This window comes from Sorex araneus, chromosome 9, assembly GCF_027595985.1.
Source record: "Sorex araneus isolate mSorAra2 chromosome 9, mSorAra2.pri, whole genome shotgun sequence".
Lineage (NCBI taxonomy): Eukaryota > Metazoa > Chordata > Mammalia > Eulipotyphla > Soricidae > Sorex > Sorex araneus.
Genome location: NC_073310.1, coordinates 19,461,603 through 19,484,257, shown reverse-complemented (window position 1 = coordinate 19,484,257; position 22,655 = coordinate 19,461,603). Strand labels below are relative to the sequence as shown.

At 42.8% G+C, this 22,655-nt stretch overlaps 1 protein-coding gene across 3 annotated transcripts in view; it reads right to left on the bottom strand.

Moving 5' to 3' along the window:
* Positions 1-22,301, bottom strand: part of SLC5A1 (solute carrier family 5 member 1) — a 62,378-nt gene extending 40,077 nt beyond the window's left edge. For all 3 annotated transcript variants that reach the window (XM_055147198.1, XM_004615582.2, XM_055147199.1), the window contains exons 1-2: positions 22,173-22,301; positions 16,468-16,539 (exon numbers count right to left, since the gene is read on the bottom strand). In XM_055147198.1, coding sequence (XP_055003173.1) covers positions 16,468-16,539; positions 22,173-22,301 — 201 coding nt within the window. The remainder of the gene's footprint in view (positions 1-16,467; positions 16,540-22,172) is intronic.
* Between the last annotated feature and the right edge of the window lie 354 nt (positions 22,302-22,655).

Below are 22,655 nucleotides of genomic sequence, written 5' to 3'. Positions count from 1 at the left end.
TCCCTTCCTCTGCCATCTCCCTACCATTGTCAGCTCCGTATAGTCGACCATTTTTCAAAGTCTGTTGCCTTTGGCCATTTGCTATTTATTCTCTTACTATGCTTCTTTTTAAAATTTGTTTATTTTTTTAATTAGTGAGTCACCATGAGGGTACAATTACAAATTTACCCATTTTCGTGCTTGTGTTTCCCTCATACAATGTTCGAGAACCCATCCCTCCATCAGTGTCCATTATCCACCACCAATGAACCCAGTATCCCTCCCACCCTTACTATGCTTTTTTATATCCCACATATAAGAGGGGCTGGAGCGATAGCACAGCGGTTGGGCTTTCGCCTTTCATGTGGCCAACCCATGTTCGATTCCTCCACCCCTTTCGGAGAGCCCGGCAAGCTACTGAGAGTATGAAGCCCACATGGCAGAGCCTGGCAAGCTACCCATGCATATTGGATATGCCAAAAACAGTAACAATAAGTCTCTCAATTAGAGACATTACTGGTGCCCACTCAAACAAATCGATGAGCAACGGGATGACAGTGTGACAGTGTGTGACATATAAGAAAGATCATTCTACATCTGTCAGTCTCCTTCTAGCTGGCTTTGTTTTGCACAATGCCTTGTACTGACAAATTACATGATTTCATCTTTTCCTGGAGTCAAGAAGTATTTAATTGTGCATATATATCATAGTTTATTTATCCAGTCAGCTGTTCTTGGACACTCGGATTGTTTCCAGATTTGGGCAATTGTGAAAATGTGCTGCAAAAGATACAGGAGCATAAGGTTTTTTCAGAAAACATTTTGAGCCTTTGGGGCATATGCCCCAAAATGGAATTTCTGAGTTATATGGAAACTTAATTCTTAGAGGAGTGTTCATATTGATTTCCAAAAAATTTTGAACCAATTGACATTCCCACCAGCAGTGGATGAGAGCTTTTCTTATATTAACTCCAACAATTGTTTTTTGTTTTGCTTTGTCTTTTGAACAAAATTTCTCCACTATACTATCTCTCCAGCCTCAGGTCTCATTTATTTATCTTTGCTTTTGTTTGCTTGGCCAATGACATTGAATCATTGAAGATGTTTCTATATTCAATGTGACAAAAGATTCTGCCTATTTCCTCAATAAAATTTATGAAGCTAGATCTGATATTGAGGCAGTTAACCCATTTTGAATTGACTTTTGTACATGATATGAGATAGAAGTCTAGTTAATTTTTTTACATGTGACTGATGAGTTTTATGATTTTTATATTTCAAAGTATGTTGTCCAGTATAGGTATGCTTTCTTTTCATAAAAAAAATAAGTCCTGGTAAACTCTCCATTACCTCTGACTGTAAGCAGAATTTTCACAGTATGAAAAATTGTATTGCTCCAGACTATATCTCATCCTCATTTTGCATAAATGTTAAAAATAATTTGTGAGGGTCAGAAAGATAACTCAACAGGCTAAGCACATGTTTTTTATGTAGGAGGCTGAAGTTTGATCCCCAGCACTGCATGATGGGATGTGGAGAGTACACATCGCTAGGAGTTATCCCCCAGCACAGAGCCAGGAGTAGACTATGAGCACCTGTTAGGCGTGTCTTCCCCAAAAGCAAATACTATGTGAGTTCTTTAAATTTATCTACTGGAGATAGGGGGCAGAAATCAGGCTATTCAGATACACCCATTCTTTTTCCTCATAGTTTGATAGGGATAACTCAGTTTCTACTCAAAACTGCTTTCTGCATGTGAACTGTCTATCCTGATCCATTATCTTTTGATTTTTATCTCTAACTTGATAAATTATTAAGCTTAATGTTATACTATTAAGGTTATAATTACCGACAATGATTAACTGCATCAGATTATTCTTAAGTTCTAGAAGTCCTCTCCAATATCACCCCCAAAGGGGAACCTTGGACTTTAAGCAGATTCTTTAACTGTCCTAAAGTACCCATCCCCTCACTATCTTAGAATGGATAGAATGGGATCCAGGAGAACTTTGGGAGTACCAGAATGAGTTGGGCACAAATTTGTTTCATTTCTATTAGGGATCCTACTATTCTCCCAGTTGGAGTTATTATCTCATCTTAGACTCCCTTCCTTTGCCCCATGAATTTTCATTTACCTAATTCTGATACCACTTTCACAATGTCAAAGGCATCTACACCTTTTATATCACCTTTATCTAGACCTTTATCACTTCTCAATGGAACCATGACAACAGACTTCTAGATGATCTCCAGTGACTCTCACCCACTCACCCACATGATCAGTTCCCTCTCAAAGGCATAACCCTAATTACATCTCATCCCTACTCAGAGACCTTCCCAGACCCCCAAATGGGCCAACAAAAAGACTTCTTGATAGCTTAGCTCTAGCTTTAACTATCTGGTCCTAGAAATTCAGCAATATTTCTAGTAAAATTCTCTCTAAGAAGAATGCAGCAAGAGATTAGAAATTAGAGTTTGCTTTTTTTGATCTCTTATATGCTGGGTGATCATAACATTTGCAGGCTTCAATATTCTCTCGTGATCAGGGTTATAAAGGTGCTAAAAGAGATTCTGAATATCCTTTGAGATGCTGAATGATTGACAGTCAGCTGGCCTTTAATTTGTGTCCTTTCTCTACTCCAAGAGGACAATTGCCTTCTAAGAATACACAAATTACAGTAAATACTGTTATGAGCTGAATGGTGCTCCCGAAACACAAGAATTGGTATTTTATATCCCACAATCCTCGATGTGACTGTATGTTGAGAAGAATAGATATCCTTATGGAGGTAATTAAGGTGAATGAGGTTATTTGAAGATATAATGAGGATTACACTAAGATAAAATGAGGATGAATAGCCCTTATAAGGGAAGGAAGAGACACCAGAGATGTCTCTCTGCCTCCCTCCCTCTCTTCCCCACCCCATTTTCTTATTCTCTTGCTCTTCCTAAGTATAGAGAAGAAGCCCAGAGTGAAACACATGAAAATATAGCCATAAACCAGTCAGAAAGAAAAATTTCAATGGAAACACTCTGGTAGCATCTTAATAATGAATTTCCAGTCTTCAGAGCTGTGAAAAAATTTATTCCTGTTGTTTAGCTCACCCAGTTTGTGATATTTTGTTATAGTCACCTGGGCAAACTGGTACAGGCACCATTATTCACCTGCTCTTTTTGATCTTTTACAGTGAGATGAGGGTAAAGTGAAAAATATGAAGATTTTTCACTCTACCTTCCTCTCACTGAAATTTATTCACAATGTTTCCACTACTATAACTATGATTTACCCCCCACTCCTCCTCCTCTCCTTCCTCCTCCTCCTCCTAACTCACTTTTAGACCTATTGGAGAATCATACCCCATAAAGTGATCCAGTGATATGAAACATCATGTCCTTTTCTGCAATTCTTTCTCACTTTTCAAGTTCAGGATTTTAGACTTTTAGCTAAAATTTGATCTTGTGCCTTCCTCTTTTCCTGAGGGGGTTCAAGAAACCATTAAAAACAGGTGGATGGTTTTGCTAATAATATTCTAGATGTGCTTTGTTCAACCAAAACCAGCAGGTTTGATAGGCAGGGGAAAAAATTGTTTTCCTCTTCACATTAGGGAATTCATAATCACATTTGACTGCCTAAATTTGCTACCCTAAAAATTTGGCCAGAGGATAAATACATGGAGAAAATTACCAAGACATCTCAAATATAAATCCATTAAACCCCCTCAAAGGCTTTGTGGAAAATTCTTCTATAATTTGTCTCCTCAAAAGGAGAGAATTGTAAAGAGTTCCCTGAAGAGCCTCCACCGATGGAGACAACAAACAACAATGACTGGAGAACTCCCTGCCATGGCCTGAAGCTGGAAAAAGGAATGATTCAACTTCAAGGTTCTTCATAATCAGACACCCCTCTTTAACCCCACCATCCCCTCCACATTCTTTCATATCCCCTACATAATGGCTAAATCATACTGACTCAGTCTCCTAAACATACTCTGGTCTTTCTTCCTTCCTTCTTTCATTTCTTTTCACTCTGCTTGTAAGAGGACACTCCCTCACAAGCTTTGCCTACAACAACACTGTCTTGCGATTTTGGTGGGGGCAGGGGTACGCGATTCTGTGTCTTAGAATCCTGTCTTACAAATATAAAGTCAAATGTCCAGGCCCCGAGTGCTGCAACAGGCAAAGAGCCCAATCCTGGCAGCTCAACCATCTGTGAACTCCAGCACTGCAAAGTAATTTCTGGTTTCCCTGCAGGTGTGTTTGAGCGCTACAATAGATACAACTCCCGATGAACATCACTAAAATATGTGCAAGCACCATAGACAGGGAGTATGTCCAGAGCAAGCAACTGTATGAGCAATGTAGCAATTTCCAGCAAGCACTACGACCAGAATTTGCATGAGCACCACAATTTGCACATGTGACCCCTTGTGAGCACCAAAAATAAAGACGTGTAACCCTCAGGGAGTATCAAGACTCAGTGAGCACTGCAATCGTATGTATCACCCATGCCCCAGCAAACACCACAGTTAAAAGGCATATCACACAGATTTTGCAATCCCTGAACATTGCAACAGTGAAGATAAGAGAGAAGTTAATTGTTTAAATAACTTAAAGATGCTCCAAGGCCTCTTTTCTTTTCTCTTTCTCTCTTTCTCTTTTTTTTTTTTTTTTTTTTTTTTGCTTTTTGGGTCACACCTGGCGATGCACAGGGGTTACTCCTGGCTCTGCACTCAGGAACCACCCCTGGCCATGCTCAGGGGACCATATGGGATGCTGGGATTCGAACCCGGGTTGGCCGCGTGAAAGGCAAACGCCGTACCCGCTGTGCTACCGCTCCAGCCCCTCTCTTTCTCTTTCTAAACTGCTGCATTCCTTGGAGACATCCTTGAATAGTGATTCCCAAACTTTACCATGCATCAGAATCTAGAGTCAAAATACAGGAGTCCCAGTTAAAATTCGACTTCAAATAAATATTTTTTCATCCAACTATGCCCCAACATTGCATGGTATCTACTCTCTCTCTGTCTCTGTCTCTCTCTCTCTGTCTGTCTGTCTGTCTCTCTCTCTCTCTCTCTCACACACACACACACACACACACACAAAATTCATTGTCTGAGATTCAAATTTTACTGGCTCTCCTGTGTTTTTATTTGCTAAAACCTAATAAAAATCACAGGGAGAATGCATAAATCAGATTGCTGGGCCCCATCCTCTGACTCACTAGATCTGGGTTGGGCCTGGGAAGGAGATCCCAAGTCTTCCTGATATTACAGAAAATGGGTACCACATTTAAGAGTCCTTTCTGGGAGAATGAGAAAGGGAAATAGTATGGCTATTTTTGTTTGCTCTAAACCGAGGCACTTCATTCACTTGAGATTATTGTTTACAACAGCTGTGAGGTAGGTATTGGTCTCATCTTCATGTTGGTATCTTTTTCCAGGGTTCCACAGTCCAACCTGACTCACATCTACTGAATAGAATGGTCCCCCAGAGACTTCCCTTCTTTCCTGAACTCCCATGTCTAAGCTACCTCAAAGGAGTACAATGGGCTCAAAACCCACTGCCTATCATTCTGTAGTCTTTGATGGGGGAAGTTTTTAATGTTTGATTTTTTTATTAATTTATTGAAGTAATACTAGTTTACAAGAGTAAAAATGCTCTTATGCTTTGGAGGTACTATGTTACCTTCCTTCCCTCTCCCCTAGCCCCATCCTTTAGATTACAGATTTGTTTTCATTGAATATTGTCTATCCCCTTACTTTTTTCTTAGAAACACTAAATCTTTGACTTTTGTCATCTCTCATAATCACACTTCCTGGGCAGGAACAGAATAGAAGTTAAGATTTACCTACTCTGAATATTTTATTTCTGAAACTGATAAATATTTAGACAGAAATGCTGCCTTGGGGTATCATAATCTCTGTTTAGTCTCTGCCTCTGAAGACATCTCTCATGTACAATGGTAGTCTTTCATTCATTATCAGCATGAACCTTTTCCTTGACCCAGGAACAAAATGGGCAGGAAATTTGAAAAACACTGCCAAAGCTAGCATTTTCCCAGAATCTCTTGGCTCAAAAAGCAAGCAAGTTCTTCTTTTGGTATTCAAAGATATTCAGATGTCAAAGAGGCAGCAGATCAATCCTTTCACCAATTCACCTGGGCTCATCCAGGAGATTATTTAAAATTTGGGGCTCCTCCCCCAAAGTGCCAAATTAATAAGCACTCTCTCTCCCCTCACTGGCTCCCTTTCAATTTCTCTAGTTTCCAAATCACTCCCTATCTCAGGACTTTGTTCTTCAATTGTACTAGGATGACCTGGTAATCCTCCAGTGACTGTTTTCTTCTGATCATTCAAATCTGAGCCTAAATATAATAACCTCAGTGTCCCTGACACTCTTAGATTTATTTTATAAGAGTGAGTGTGTCAGGACCAACTTACACTTTCGCATGTGAGAGCCCAGCCTTAAGCCCAGGCATCACACAGTCCCATAAACACAGCTGACCATAACCCCGGCCCCAATTTATTTTTTCTTGGGCCACACTCAGACATGCGGAGGGCCTACTCTTTTCTCTGCACTAGGGATCACTCTTGGCAGGCTTGGGGGATCCTATGGGGTGCTGGGGATCAAACTCATGTCGGCTATAAGCAAGGCAAATATCTTATCTCCAGACCCCCAAAAAATTTTTAAAAGATGAATGTGTTGTAGACATATGTACAATGTACACACAAACACACAACATACATACACACACACACACTGGCCTGTACCCAAAGAATGTGGTACATAAAAAGTAATTGATATGTGAAATTTGAATGAAAAAACAGTGAGTAAATGGATAAATTATTGAATTCAGTTTCAGAATGATCTAGAGGTGAAATATAATGATAATGATAATGATGACAACAATGCAGATAAAAAGAGCCAACTTGAGGATCCAGAAAGATAGCACAAAGGGTAGGGTTCTTGCCTTGCACACTGCCGTCCAGGTTCTATCCCCGGCATCCCGTATGGTCCCCCAAGCAGCACCAGCACTAATTCCTGAGTGCAGAATCAGGAGTAATCCCTGAGAACTATAGGGTGTGGCCCTCTCCCCCCCCAAAAAAAAGACCCTCACCCATGTCCCTGAATTTCAGTTTTCCTAGCAGTCACACCCACCAACTGCTTCTGGGTGCCATTATCCAGATTCACAAATGAATCTCAGAAGAGAGCAGAACACTGCAGAGATTCCTCCAGACCCCAAAATCAACATCCAGTTTAAAAACAAAATGTAACTCCTCTGCTAATACCCTCTGAAAAATTTTTAGAATTCCAGAAGCTCGTGGCCACATGACATTTCATACAATTACACCACTTATGTACCAAGAGTAGCACACCACATTTGATGTAGTGTAAGGTAGAAGACAACCAATCTTGATAAAAATATATATACATATGTGTGTATACATTAGAACACAAGATTTAAACTCGAACAACATGTTAATGATTTCTAATTTAGGGATTTAATGGCTTTAAGTTGAGATATGACAGTTTTCACACACTTTCCTCTAAGGAAAAATTTTTGAATCATTTTTAGTCAATTATTCATAACAAGCAATACAAAATAAATTATTTAGTATCTGCCTTTGGGGCAGGCTTGGGTGGTGGTGGGAAAACCTGAAATAAAGCTAAATAAAGTTGGTGGGAAGATGTAAAGGTGCTGGGATTAGTGTTGAAATATTGAATGCAATAAATTACGATAAACACTTTGAAAATAAAAACAAAAAACAAAAAATAGCCAACTTGAGTCGTACTAAATGCATACTATACTAAGATATTTCCATGTATTCACTAATAAAATCCTCCAAGTTATTCTTCTATGAAGTACATAAAATGATCCCTTAGTGTGTAATTAATGGAGACAAGGCACAGAGGATAAGTAATTCATCCAAAGCTAGGAATGGATAGAGCAGGGATTAAAAACAAAGCAGCCAAGTTCCAGAGACCATAATTTAAACATCAATTACAAACCAACTTTTTTTATATTACACATTTTTTTATCAAATCGCCATGAGAAAAGTTACAAAGCTTTCAGATTTAGTCTCAGTCATACAATGATCAGACACCCATCCCTTCTCCAGTGCACATATTCCACCAAGAACCCCAGTATACCTCCCATCCCACCCACCCCTGCCTGTGTGGCTGCTGATTTTCACTTTATTCTCTCTATACTTTGAATACATTCAATATTTCGACTGAAAACTCACTATTATTATTTGGAATTTTTCCCCAATAATCATAACTACCAAAAAGGCATCATTTGATAATTTGTTTTCCATTGCTGAGAATGAAGATTATATGAGGTCGTGTGGCAGTGACAGTGGCCGTGCACTTTTGGATTTCTAGTATTTTATTAATTAAGTCCAGAGAAATTTCTGCCAGAAGTCTAGTCACTGAAAGCTCGTACCTCTGTCTAGTGGGCTCTAAAACATGAAAAGATGGTGGTCACCATGCCGCTGCCACGGCCAAAAGGAAAGGCCGAGGGACAAAAACCTTTCCCCTCCTGGGGCGGCATGGAGCTGTAGCTTAGATCACAGTATAGAGACATTTCTGCAAAAAGCCACTGGGTTCCAAAATTAGTTAGGGGCCTCTGGGATCATGGTCATTCAGGAGCAGAGGAGTTTTAAAAACCAATTTTTTATATGAAGTTTACCCCTAAAGGAACAGCTGATTCAAAGTGTGTTCTGCCAATTACACAAAAACCTGGATAAATTTCTTTTTTTTTTTCTTTTGGGGTCACACCTGGCGATGCTCAGGGGTTAGTCCTGGCTCTGCACTCAGGAATTGCTCCTGGCGGTGCTCAGGGGACCATATGGGATGCTGGGAATCGAACCCGGGTCGGCCACGTGCAAGGCAAACGCCCTACCCGCTGTGCTATCTCTCCAGCCCCTAGATAAATTTCTAACATGAATAATACAATTACTCTTATCCAATATCTTCAGCAATCTTCCTAGCTCAATCATCTAAATATATTGACATAATTCAGAAATGCTAATGTGTTAGAAAATGTCAAGAAGGCAGCCAGAAAGGGCTGGAAGGAGAAGCTTGGAACTTAGGTATGAAGTAGAAGACAGATACACAGCAGCCAACCGATATCAAGGGACACACAAGATGATGAGTGGCTATGTGATGAGTTTCAGGGAAACTCCTCAAGGGACACTAAGCCTTGAAAAATGGGCAGGGAAAAAAGAGAGGGGGAAAAAGGAAGAGGAAGAAGGAAAAAGAGAGAAAAAATGAGTTAATACCAAGGTGGCACTTGGCATGCTAAACAGAAAAGTGTCACTACAAAAGGGTTACAGAACTGTAGAATATGTCAAGTTTTACAAAAACTTCACTCAAGCTTAGCAAAAACAAATGTCAATGGTAATGAGGAAGCATGACCACAAGAGACTTTAAAAACAAGTCTGATGTGAACTGAAAGCAGGATCTTTAACTCAGGCTGGTCTTGCTTTTCCAGTTTTACAACCTGACCCACAGCCTTACTTTTTTTTAAGTGCTAGAATGGGAAAAAAAATTAACTAGGGGGCTGGAGTGATAGCACAGCAGATAGGGCGCTTGCCTTCCACGCGGCTGACCCGGGTTCGATTCCCAGCATCCCATATGGTCTCCTGAGTACCGCCAAGAATAATTCCTGAGTGCAGAGCCAGGAGTAACCCCTGTGAAGTGAAGTGTCGGGTGTGACCCAAAAAGCCAAAATAAAAATTATCTGGTCCTTGTAGGAAGAGTTGCTACCATGGAGTTAGAAGGATTGATCAGGAAAAGGACCACTGCAATGATGATAGAAGGAAGTGGTCACTCTGGACAAGGACTGAAAAAAGGGTGAAGCGACATGCTTGATACCCTCTCAGTATCAGTAACAGTATTGCAAACCACCATGCCTAACCGGACAAAGAAAAAGAAAAAGAATGCCTGCCAAAGAGGAAGGCTGGGGTGGGGGGCAGGAGGGAAACTGAGGAAACTGGCAGAGGGAAGTAAACACTGCTGAAGGGACTGGTGTTAGAACATTGTACACCTGAAATTGAATCATGAATAATACTGTAAGTTTGTAATTCATGGTTATTCAATTAAAAAATTAAAAGACAAAACTTCTAGGAAGAGAAATCTGGAGCAGTGCTAGAGACAAGTTTTTTTGACTCAGTCCCAGTCCCGTCCCTCCTCACTGCAGCTACTGTAAAACACACACTGAGCTCTCAAACGACATTAAAGAGGAAGTCTCCAGCATGAGGATCGAGCAACAGGTCCCCCTTTGTGTTTTTGTTTTTCTCAATTCTGCACGTATTTGTCAAGTGCCTCTAAGATGCAAGGTATTATGCTAGTTTTGGAAGAGATTTTAGTGGGTCGGGAAGATCCTGGTTTGACCTTCATTTCCACACCTAGGATAACTGAGAGTGTGAGAGTGACAGCAAGGAGAGGAGGAAAAGAGTCACCTCAGCTTGGGAATTATTTACACACAAGCTTATGAAGGCCAATTGCTGGCTTATGTCTCTCTTCCATCTGAGCCTGGTTCCCTCTATGAGTTCTCTGCTCCCCTATATCTATTCACCTTGTGCCCTTTCTTCCTCTCTCCCTCATGAGTTCCCACCATGGTCTCAGGATGACCAAACTCTTTCAAGATTCCCAGTGGCCATTCTGGTAGCACCCTAAGTGATGCTCACCATTAGGGTCTATAAACAGAGATAACATCAGATATGTTTGCAGAATGTTCTGACCCCACACCAGTCTATCTTCACCAGGGAACCTCAGAGGAGTGGCAGGTTGAGTTTCCCTCCCCGCCCTAAGGAGAACCCCAGCAGCCAAAAACCTCCAGAACCCAACCACCACCATGCTCAGGGCCACTCTCCACACTCTCGGATGAGTCTCACCCAAGAGGGAACCGGCAGAAAACCCAGGTATGCAGGAACCTGTGACTGAGATCTCCAAGCCCGCTCAGATCAGGACTGGGCCTCCTCCTCCCCAGCTCCCCAGTTTTCCAGTAGCTTGGCAGTCACACCCACAAACTGCTCCCATCACCATGTAATCTCATCAATGATCAGGACCCAAAGGCTACAAACTAAAGCTCCAGAAAGAGAGGACCACAGAATTTCCTGGAGCCATGTTACCTCTTACACTCTATCTCACTTATCAAAGTAGCACACATTTGTTTGGTTTTAGCATAGTTGCTTGTATTCTCTTATATACAGGTTCAAATGGCTCTAGAATACAATAACCTTCACACCCTTCCCTCATTATGGTAGGAAGGTGCTTGGTGGTGGGATTGGTGTTTGAATATTATCTGTAATGAACTATTGTAAACTACTTTTATGAAAATAAAATATACAAAAATAAAGAAACACTGCTCTCCGCCCAGAAGTGACCCCGAGCAGCTGCACACGAGTGGCCCCTTCACTCCTGAACGCCCATGATCCCGGAGGCCAACTAACTACTTTCAGCACCCAGTGGCTTCTTGCAGAAATGTCTCTAGATGGTGAACCAAGCTACGGCCCCATGACACTCTGGGAGGGGAACGGTTTTTCTCTCTCGGCCTTTCCTTTCCCCAGCGGCGGCGTGGCAACTGCCATCTTATAAGGCCCACTAAACAGAGGTACAAACTTGCAATGATGAGATTTCTTGCAGAAATTTCTCTGGACTTAATTACAAAAATACCAGAAATCCAAAACCACGTGGCCACGACCTCATATGCTCTTCATTCTCAGCAATGGAAAACAAATTATCAAATGATGGCTTTTAAGCAGGTCTGATTGTTAGGGGGAAATTCCAAATAATAATAGTGAGTTTTCTGTCAAAATACTGAATGTAATCAAAGAAAAGAGAAAGTAAAGTGAAAATCATCAGCCACACAGATGGGGGGGGCGGTGGGAGGTATACTGGGGTTCTTGGTGGTGGAACATTTATACTGGTGAAGGGAGGGGTGTTTGATCATTGTATAACTGAGACTTAAGCCTGAAAGCTTTGTAGCTTTTCACATGGTGATTCAATAAAAAATTATATAAAAAAATAAGAAACAAAAAAAAAACATCAGATATGTTTTACTCAAATGAGTTTGAAAAGTATGAGAACCGGGGCCAGAGCTATAGCACAGTGGGGAGGATATTTGCCTTGCACGCAGCCAACCCGGGTTTGATCCCCAGCATCCCTTATGGTCCCCTAAATACTGCCAGGAGTAATTCCTGAGTTCAGAGCCAGGAGAAACTCCTGAGCATCGCTGGGTGTGACCCAAAAAGAAAAAAAAAAAGAAAAAGAAAAGTGTGAGAAGCTAACTTCATTCCTCAGGGAAATTTTTTATGAGAATCGTTGGTGAACCCTAAAGGAAAAAAGTCTTGGTTTCCATTTAAAAAAAAAAAAGACTTCTTTCACTTATTTTGTGCTATTAGGGATCAAATCCAGAGCCTCACACAGGCAAATCACACTTGTTGTTACTGGGTCACACCCCCAGCCTCAGATAAACCTAGTAGACCATAAGTTTTGATCTTATCAATTCCCTTTTCATAGGATAAGGAGGAAGAAATTCAACTATGGAGAAAAAAAGAGAAAATTCCACCTCCGGCTCATCTTGTGTGAACTTGGGTAACCTATGGGATTAATCATCGCATTTTCTGGGTGGCTGATGATTCCATGAGATAGGTGATATGATCATCCTCCCAAAGTTGCCAGTGAGAGGCCAGAGCAATAGTACAACAGGTAGGGAACTTGCCTTGCATGCAACTGACCCAACCCAGCTTCAATCTCTGGCACCACCTGTAATCCCCTGAACACCACCAGGATTGATCTCTGAGAGCAGAGCTAGGAGTAAGCCCTGAACACCACCAAGTATGGAGTGGGGGGTGGGGGAAGCATACAGTTGAAAAATAGCTCAAAAGGGGCTAGGAGAGAATACAGGGGTTATAAGTGCTCATTTTGTGAACAGGCTGAGTCTAATTCAATCCCAGCACCACATATGGTCCCTGGAGTACTGTTAGTAGTTATCCCTGAGCACAGAACCATGTGTATGCCCTCATCACTAATAGGTATAGCACAAAAACTAAAAAAGTTTGCCTATAGAGGCCAGGAAGATAGCAAAGATAGCTCAGAGATCAGGAATACATGCTTCACCTGTGCACGATCCTAATTTTAGTCCCTGACACCACACAGTCTCCCAAGCATTGCAGAGTGCTTCTCTGGAGGCCTACACAAACTGACAATCTGGTCCTAGTAGTCCCCAGCACTGGTGGTCCTGAGTAGTGCCACTTCACCAGGTCTGAGCATTGAATCTTGCAACCTATTGGATAACTATTTCTAGGGGTGGTCCCTGAGACCCTTGAGCACTGCTTTGGTGGCTTTGAAAAATAAAAGGAGGGTTTACTGTGTACCAGGCACTATTGCCAGACCAGGCTTGGGTCATCAATCTTATATAAGAAGGTTAGGATAGAGATAGAAACAGAGATAACAAACATAAGCCACAGAGATGTTTAGTAACACCTCTCTGGGTACCAATTTAGTAAGGAAAAGATTGAAACCAAACCCAAATATCTTGACTTCAGAACCCAGGCCTGAACAAAGTATCAAACTAGGCCTTAAAAAAAATCTGCCCTATGACCAATTTTCATAAAGCTTTATGAGAACACAGCCATACTCAACCATTTATATTGCTTATAGCACCTTTATATGTTATATCAACAGAGTTGAATAATGAGATGAAGGTCATATAAACTCTCTCAAAACATTTTATCCTCCGTTAATTCCCCCCTTCCTTACATTGTTGTTGCTTCAATGAAAGTCCAGGGTGATGAAAAAGAGCCTCATATGCACACCTGGCTACATTCAGAGTGGCTGAAAATCACTTGTATCATTGGTGATCACAGACAGAAAAGCTGCGTGGATCTAACAGAACTACCAAGATTTTGTGCTCAGCACATGTGGGATACCAGGAATTTTAGCCTGTGACAATATGCTTGCAAGACAGCACTCTTAATAGCCCATACACTATTCCTCCAGACCTACTCCCAGTCTGCAAATATGTACTGTCTGGTCTCTTGGAGAGAAGTTTGGTCAATGTTTTCTCTAAACTACTGTGATAAAATCCTTGGTGACCATTCTTAATAAAGAATGAAGAAAAGGAACTGTAGCTTATTGAAAGACACATTCTCATCCCATTTTCATGTTCTTTCCTCACTAATGATGAACTGGCTGACAGGTTCACATTCATTTCCTCGTGTTTGTTCCCTGTGGCACAAAATCATAAATTTTAGAGCCAGAGAGCCTTTGAGATCCTCAGCCTGTATCCAATCAGAGAGAAAACTGGGTATCAGAAAAAATAAGGCTTTGCTTGATCTCATAGTTCTAGACAAGCCAAGTTCATTACCTTTGGAATGTCTATTTCTGAACTAAATAGATATATCAAAGGTTTGGCCCTCTATACCACACAATGTTCATGGATCTAGCTCTGAAACTCTTCACTGAAACATGAGTCCTCCACTGAGGTGTATATTTAGGGCTCCTGCTCTCTGAGCAAATGTCTGAGAAGGAAATTAGTCAAGGAGTGGGGAGTTCCCCTTGAAAATTAAGTTCCCTGCCTTCACATCTCCCACACACAGAAAAGATCATTGCAACACAGCACCCAGGCACAAAACCAGAGTGTCAAGGTAGAAAACAATTCTGGGCAACCAACCAGCCAACAATTAGGATGGCTTCATGGTTTCTAGCTACTCGTTGGCTTGCCTTGTTTTACATGTGACTTGGGTTTCTAGGAAGTACCCGTTTGACTCCCTGTATAAATTCTAAGCCTTGGAGATTTCACCCTCCTCTCTGATTCACTCATGTCTATTCCTCAGGTTATAATTTGGTGCAAGAGGGTGCACAACCCCAGTGGAGCTCAGAACCCCAAACTCTCAATCGGCAATACTTAGTCTATGTGTGAACCTGCCTGGTTTAGTGATGGAGTCTGATAATGCAGTGCCTGGAGGGGCAAGGGAACACTATAGATATACTAGAAATACTGGAGGGGGCCCTCTGGTGCCAGGCATTAAACTCAGGTCCCATGGGTGAAAGTATATGTTTCCAATCCTTTAACTGTCTCCCTACCCCAGAACATCTTTTCCAATAATTCCTGGATCTGCACTTCTTAAGGGTCACAATTGCTTCTTTCAAAGACACCTAAGCCCGGACTGGAGCAATAGCACAGCGGGTGAGGTGTTTGCACGTGGCTGACCCAGGTTTGATTCCCAGCATCCCATATGGTCCCCTGAGCACCGCCAGGGGCAATTTCTGAGCACAGAACCAGGAGTGACCCCTGTGCATCTCCAGGTGTGACCCAAAAAGCAAAAAAAAAAAAAGAAACAAAGACACCTAAGCCCAAATCTTGGGACATTGATGGCAAGAAATATATACTGGTGAAGTGTATATACACAAGGGTTAGAATATTGCATGACTGAAACCCAATCAAGAACAACTTTGTAATTGTGTATCTCAGGGTGAGTCAATAAAACAAAAATCCCTAAGCCCTCAGACCCTCAAATCCTACTGATTTCCTCTGACTACTCAAGATTACTGGATCTCAGGTACTCCCTAAAATCCCTGTTGTTCTGCAGGTCTTCTGGCTATTCATACTTCCTACATCACAAAGCAAGAGAACTAGAGACAAAGGAGGAGCAACTGGACAATTTAAACAATGTGATCAAGTCACTTAAGTAAAAAAGAACTCTGGACAGAAATTATCATTAGACTAGATTAATATACCTGGATATATTATATACCTGATTAACCTAAACTAATATACCTGGCTACAGAGCTTTGAGCTTATGAGCTTATAGTATAAAGGAAACTTTCCTGATTTCCTTCCATTTACATCCATGTCCTGTGACTGGAATAGTTCTGCCTTGGTACACATACAAGGGGAAATTCCTCTTTAATATACAAACTATGAAGTCCTCCAAGAGATGAGGAAAATTGTCATCAGAAACAGAAGAGGACTCTTCCTTCACCCATACAGTGAGTAGTTTTTAGGGTACCCTCTGTTTTAGGCAGTATGTCGGAATTCCAACCTAGGTCAGATAAAATGTATTTCATGGAACTTAAAATAACTTAAAAGATAGCAAAAATGGCTACTATGTATTGATTCTCTATACCAGGATAGGTCTCCACTGCTCAAAACCCTTCCAAAAGGTAACTGCCACCACACCCATTCTAGAGATACAACAAGGGACTTGTGAATTTTTCCAGGTCACCTACATCCATGGTGCTTTTTGCTTCTCATCCCACCTGCCTTTTCAATCTTTTCCTCTCTTCTTACTGTGCAAGAATCCTAACAACATGTCTTTAATGACTGTTCTCTCCCTCAAGTGATTAAAAGATCTGTTGATCAAGAGGTCCATTATCAGGGACCTGAGGGGGAAAGAAAGCATCATCAATTCCCAAAGAAATGGACTCCTAATGGAGTACTATACTGAGCCAACATGTTTTTCATGTGAAACTTACCGGCCACCACACCATACTTCGGCCTGCCAGGAAGAAACCTCCAACAGTCCCACGGTTGGTGGAAAACATAGCCTAAAAGGTAAAGTCAATATATTGTAAATCACAGTCCCTCAATCAGTAAAAATTAAATCATATACATGTATATATATATATATTAGAACAGAGTTACCTTGTGAACCAGGAGGAACCATGTCTCTATATACTCCCACTTTTTCTGTCCCACTTCTTAGGCTTAGTGAATAGTCAATAAACCACTGGGTAAATGGATTTCTCAGTACTTACTTCTACCTTCACTCTCCCCTTATATTACATCCTAAACACTCCCTCTGAAAATGAGTGACACACCCTAGGCAGGCATTTTTCAGTCTGTCAGCAGTTTTCATTAGGTGTTTTCTGGGATAGCCACTGCAGGTAGGTTCCCTCCCTCCTTCTTTCTCATTGTGTCCTTCCTACAAGTAGAAAGATGCTGCTTCCCTGAGCACAAGATGCTCAGAGAAAAGCTCTAAGGGCCCAGACCCCACTTCAAACTCCATGACATTAAAGTTGCTTATCTATTTGCAATTAAAAGAGAATTGTTTCACAATAGTGAGCACAAAGATGCACAATTAATGGGGCTGGAGCGATGGCACAGCCGGTAGGGCGTTTGCTTTGCACGCGGCCAACCCGAGTTCGATTCCCAGAATCCCATATGGTCCCCTGAGCACCGCCAGAAGTAATTCCTGAGTACAGAACCAGGACTAACCCCTGTGCATTGCCAGGTGTGACCCAAAAAGAAAAAAAAAGATGCACAATTAATGACCCACTTATTTGTCTCAACATAATAAATCACTGAGCAGAAAGGGATTTCATACTATGCATATCTAAAAAAGGACAAAATCAGAAATTTGCTGCAATATGAATGGACCTGGAAGATGTTATATTCACTGAAGTCATTCAGAAAGAGAGGGATAGATACAAAATGATGTCTGTCATATGTGGGACTTAGAAACACACCAAGGTAGAAGCAAAGGGACAAATGTAACACAATGGGAAAATTGGTCCACAGAAATGAGTTTGGAACAGGGCTTTGAAAGGGTGCATATTGGGGACCTTGGGGAGAGGGAGATGGGAACATTGGTGATGGGTGTGGTCTTGGAAACCATCGCTAAATCACAATGCCTCAATCTATTTTTTTAATTTAATGATAAATAAGCTCCCCAAATAAGATTCATTGCAGCTACGTCTTATAACTAGTTCAATCTTCCTAACCATCAATATTGAAAATGAATATAACAAAAACGAAGAAAATACTTCATTATATTCATCTCCTACAGTCTTAATAAAATATCAAATGTTTAGCATCAAGAGAAGGAAAAGGGGAAGAAGAAAAAGAAAAAAAGGAGGAGGAGGAGGAGAAGGAGGAAGAGGAAGAAGAGGAGGAGGAAGAAGAAGAAGGAGGAGGAGGAAAAGGAGGAGGAGGAAGAAGAAGAAGGAGGAGGAGGAAAAGGAGGAGGAGGACGAAGAAGAAGAAGAAGAAGAAGAAGAAGAAGAAGAAGAAGAAGAAGAAGAAGAAGAAGAAGAAGAAGAAGAAGAAGAAGAAGAAGAAGGAGGAGGAGGAGGAGGAGGAGGAGGAGGAGGAGGAGGAGGAGGAGGAGGAGGAGGAGGAGGAGGAGGAAGAGAAGAAGGGGAAAGAGGAGGAGAAAGTGAAGGAGAACAACAAGAACAAAAACAAAAAGAAGAATTGGAACAAAAAGAATAAGAAGAACAAGAACAAGAAGGGAATTCCGGGGACTACAGATAGCACAACAGACTACATATTTGTTTTGTGTATAGAAGACCTGGATTTAATCCCTGGCAACGTGTGAGATCCTGACAACCAGGAGCAGCATGCAAACATAGAGTCAGAGTAGCCCCAGAGCACTGCTGGCTCAAAAGAAATAAATTCCAGGTATTTTTCCTGAAACTTAAAAATTGGGGTATGTGACCTGGAGAGGAGAAGGCTCCGGTTTGGCCTATCATCTTTTAAGCCACAAAATGGAACAGACCTACTTAGAGTGGCCTGCCTAATGTACACCCAGGGAAGCTCCAGGATATTAGCACTGGAATAATCATACGAAGAATTTTCTTGCTGTTAACACTGTCCAGAGATGGAAATAATGCCACTGGAAAGAGTTTCTTCTGAAATTTTTCAAGTGACAGTGATTGACACTGTAGCACTGTCATCCCATTGCTCATCTATTTGCTCAAGTGGGCACCAGTAAGGTCTCCATTGTGAGGCTTGTTACTGTTTTTGGCATATTGAATATGCCACAGGTAGCTTGCCAGGCTCTGCCGTGTGGGTGAGATACTCTCGGTAGCTTGCCTGGCTCTCCGAGAGGGGCAAAGGAATCAAACCCTGGTTGGCCTCGCGCAAGGCAAATGCCCTAGCCACTGTGCTATCGCTCCAGCCCTAGTGATTGACAACTTGTCAATATTTTTAATCAAATTGGTTAAAGGTAATAACTGAGTTCAAAGAGATTTGAACTCAATAAATTTCAGGCCCTCACTTTCTGAAAATATGTGAGAAAAGAATGAAGGAAGGAATCCAGGCATTCTGCACCACCAGGAAACTGTCAGAACCTTGCATGCAGTGGTAAGGACATGGAGAGGATATTTCCCAAAAGGAAGTGTCTTAAGGAGAGGCAAGGCCTGGGTTCCAGTCCCAGTTCTGTAGCTAACCCATCTGAGTGACTCTGGTCACTGTATTCACTCCTGCTCTTGTCCCCATCAAAAAAAGGGACCATTTAATGTGTTACATAAAACAGAATTTTTTTGTTTTTCTGTATAAAAAGGGGTAGGGAGCAGAGAGTACTTGAATTTTGTGAAATCTTTTTTTTTTTTGCTTTATGGGTCACAGCTGGCAATGCACAGGGGTTACTCCTGGTTCTGCACTCAGGAATTACCCCTGGAGGTGCTCAGAGGACCATATGGGATACTGGTAATCAAATCCAGGTCGGCCGCGTGCAAGGCCAATGCCCTATCTGCTGTGCTATTGCTCCAGCCCCTGTGAAATCTTTTTTACCTCTATTGCACAATATGTTTTTCTATTTCTTCACCACCCATCAAAATTGTTAAAACAGAAATATTTTAAACCCGTGGACCATCAAAATCATGGCTTGTGCCAGATTCAACACAAGGGTCAAACTGTAATAATGCCTGGTACAGGTGGGTTCAAGATAATTTGATGAATTCTTCCAGATCAGTGGCACAGCTTTAAAAGATACAAACTCTCAGGGCCAGAGCAATAGAACAGCAGATAGGGCATTTGCCTTGCATGTGGTCAGCCCGGGTTCTATCCCCAGCACCCAATATGTTCCCCCTAGCACTGCCAAAAGTGATAGCTGCATACAGAGCCAGGAATAACCCCTGAGCATTGCCAGCTATGGAAAAAAATATAAAATCTGGGTCAGGGAGATGCTCAAAGGGCTGAAGTGCGTGTTTCACATGCGGGAGCCCCAGGTTCAGTCCCCAGTCTTGCAGGATCCCTCTAGCACCATACCAGGAGTATCTCCCACTGCCACCACCGGGTGAAGTCTAAAATCAAATATACATTTTAGAAGGTACAAAATCTCCCAAAAAGCAAACAGAGGCGGTGAAGGGAAAAAATGGAAATAAACAAAAATTGAACGAACTGGTTGGATCAGCACAGAGGAGGATAAAACAGAAGCAAACAATAGTGACATTTCTGGGTATGGCAATCAAGGTCTGGGGGCTGAGAATACCTTTTCTAAATTGAGGAAGCATGACAGGGCTGGACTGTTCTATCTCTGCAGCCCAGAGATCATGCAGGAGTCAGGATGGCTGTCCCTGAAACAAGCCATTCTTGACACGTTAATAGAACAAAGAGGAATGTAAGTGGAATCACTCCAGCATGTTCATTGATCAGAGTCCAGAGGCACTGACTAATGAGGTAAGAGTAAATGTAGACAATTACTCGCTGGTTCATTAAGTGACATTTAACACAAGTGAAAATGCTATACAGATATTTGAAAGTGCAAACACCATAATTCACAGACTAGCAAGACTAAACTGAGATTGGCTTGGGGAACTGAAATTATCAGGGATTGTCTGGGAAACAAGCAGTCAAGTACAGACAGCAAATGATGGTGCTTTTTGGTGCTGGCACTTATATGCTGAGGGATCCCAGGAGAGGAAGACAGGCAAGGAGGCAAGTTCTGTATGTCATGGCAACCATGAGGCAAGAAACCTGAGCTCCAAGAACAATTTCATGGGCTTCAATCTTAGGCAAATCACAACCCTGTGAGGCTTTCTCTTCTGTAAAATGGGAGTTGGTCCCTATCCCCACCACCACCATCGCCACTTTTTTTCTCCTGGCTTTTTTTTTTTTTTTTTGCTTTTTGGGTCACACCCGGCGATGCACAGGGTTTGCTCCTGGCTCTGCACTCAGGAATTACTCCTGACGGTGCTCAGGGGACCATATGGGATGCTGGGAATCAAACCCGGGTCGGCCGCGTGCAAGGCAAACGCCCTACCCGCTGTGCTATTGCTCCAGCCCCTTTCTCCTGACTTTTTGTGAAGCTTCCCTACCCAGGTGATCCTTTTGCTTATTTTACTTAACAAAAGTAATTCAAAGACTGGCTAATACTCTTGAGGGTAGAATACGATACAATAGGAAACTGAGGCTGAGGTGTGTTACCTAAAGTTATATGGTTGGAACCAAGGCAAAGCAATTACTAGACTTGATAAATCCTGATGCTAGAGTTGGACACTTTTCTCTGTTTCTGGGAAGTTGAGAACATTGAAGAAGAATCACACCAACAGTCTCAGGGCAGCTGAGACTTTCAATCACCTCTGGTTTCTACATTCCTTTTCTTTAATGTCTTTCCAGGACAGGGGTTGTGATAGGATGGACTGGAGTGCCAGCTTTACGTGTGGGTACCCTAAGGTAGATCACCAGTATTGATGGGAGTCACTCACTCACACTGCAGAGTGTGACGCAAAACCAACTAAACAAAAATGTCCTTTTGTCCCCGGGGCGGGGGGCGGGGGGAGGATAGCTCAGGCTATGGACAAGTTAATATCCACCCTCCCTTAGGTCAAAGGAGTCCAATCCAGCCACTAACTGGCACGAGACTCCCCGCCTCTTACTCTCTCCTTGACAGCCTTTGAGAGTGAACAGAATATTTCCACATTGAAAACACCTTTTCCTCTCGTGGCTGGGTGCGCCAGAGTCTGTCATAAATCAGATTTCCAAAGTTCTAGGCTGAGAAGAACAAGTTCCTCTGGTTTGGTGTGTCTAGAGATTCCCAAAGGGAAGCCACGCCACCTGCGTGTCCCTCTCTCCAGCACAAAGCCGCCTTCTAGTCCTCCTCCACCCAGTTTACCAGCCAACCCCTGGATGCAAGGACACTGGGCAGCCCCCTGACGGGGGCCCACACCGCTGTGCCTGCAGCGGGCACAGAGGTGCCCCTCTACACTGCTTCTTCTCTCTGAAACTGAATCGCTAAGAGACAAGACAGATGTCACCTCTCCAGCTCTTGGGAACTTCTCTCCCAAAGCTTTCCCACCTTGCCAAACTGCACTTCCTTAGACTTTTCTCCACCGGCCGCACTCCTCTCTGTCCTCATCATCCTCCAGAACCCCCATCCCTCCCCACCCTTTTCTGTGCACATCCCTTTGTCCCTCCCCAGGGCCCCCTCAGCCCAACTCCCCAGTGGCTCACTTACCCACAGTCCCACAGCCATGACCACCACGAAGTAGATGACGATGACGGAGATGTCGGCCGCATTGCGGATGTACTGGGAAAGATCCTCAAACTTGGGGTCAGCGGTGGGGGTCACGGTGGTACTGTCCATGGCGGCGGCGGCGGCGGCGGCGTGTACGTCCTGGTCTCTCGCTCCTTATGCGGCCCCTGAGTTAATGATCAGTCGGGGTTGGGGAGGGCCCCAGAAGTGGAGGTGAGGCGGCGGCGGCAGGGCCCCAGCTGCGCCGTCGTCGGGCACTTGCGCGGGGACAGACGGAGGGAAGCGCACCGCGAGCCGGCGGAGCTGTGGGGCAGACAGGTGGCAGCCGCAGGTAAGGGCTCCCCTGAGAGGGGAGGGGCCGGCCAAGGGGGTGGTGCTCGCCTGGCACAAAGGCCCGCTGTCCTCAGCACTGGGCATCCAGCCGGCTGCCTCCTCGGCTGCCTGCTGAGAAGCCACACCCGAGGC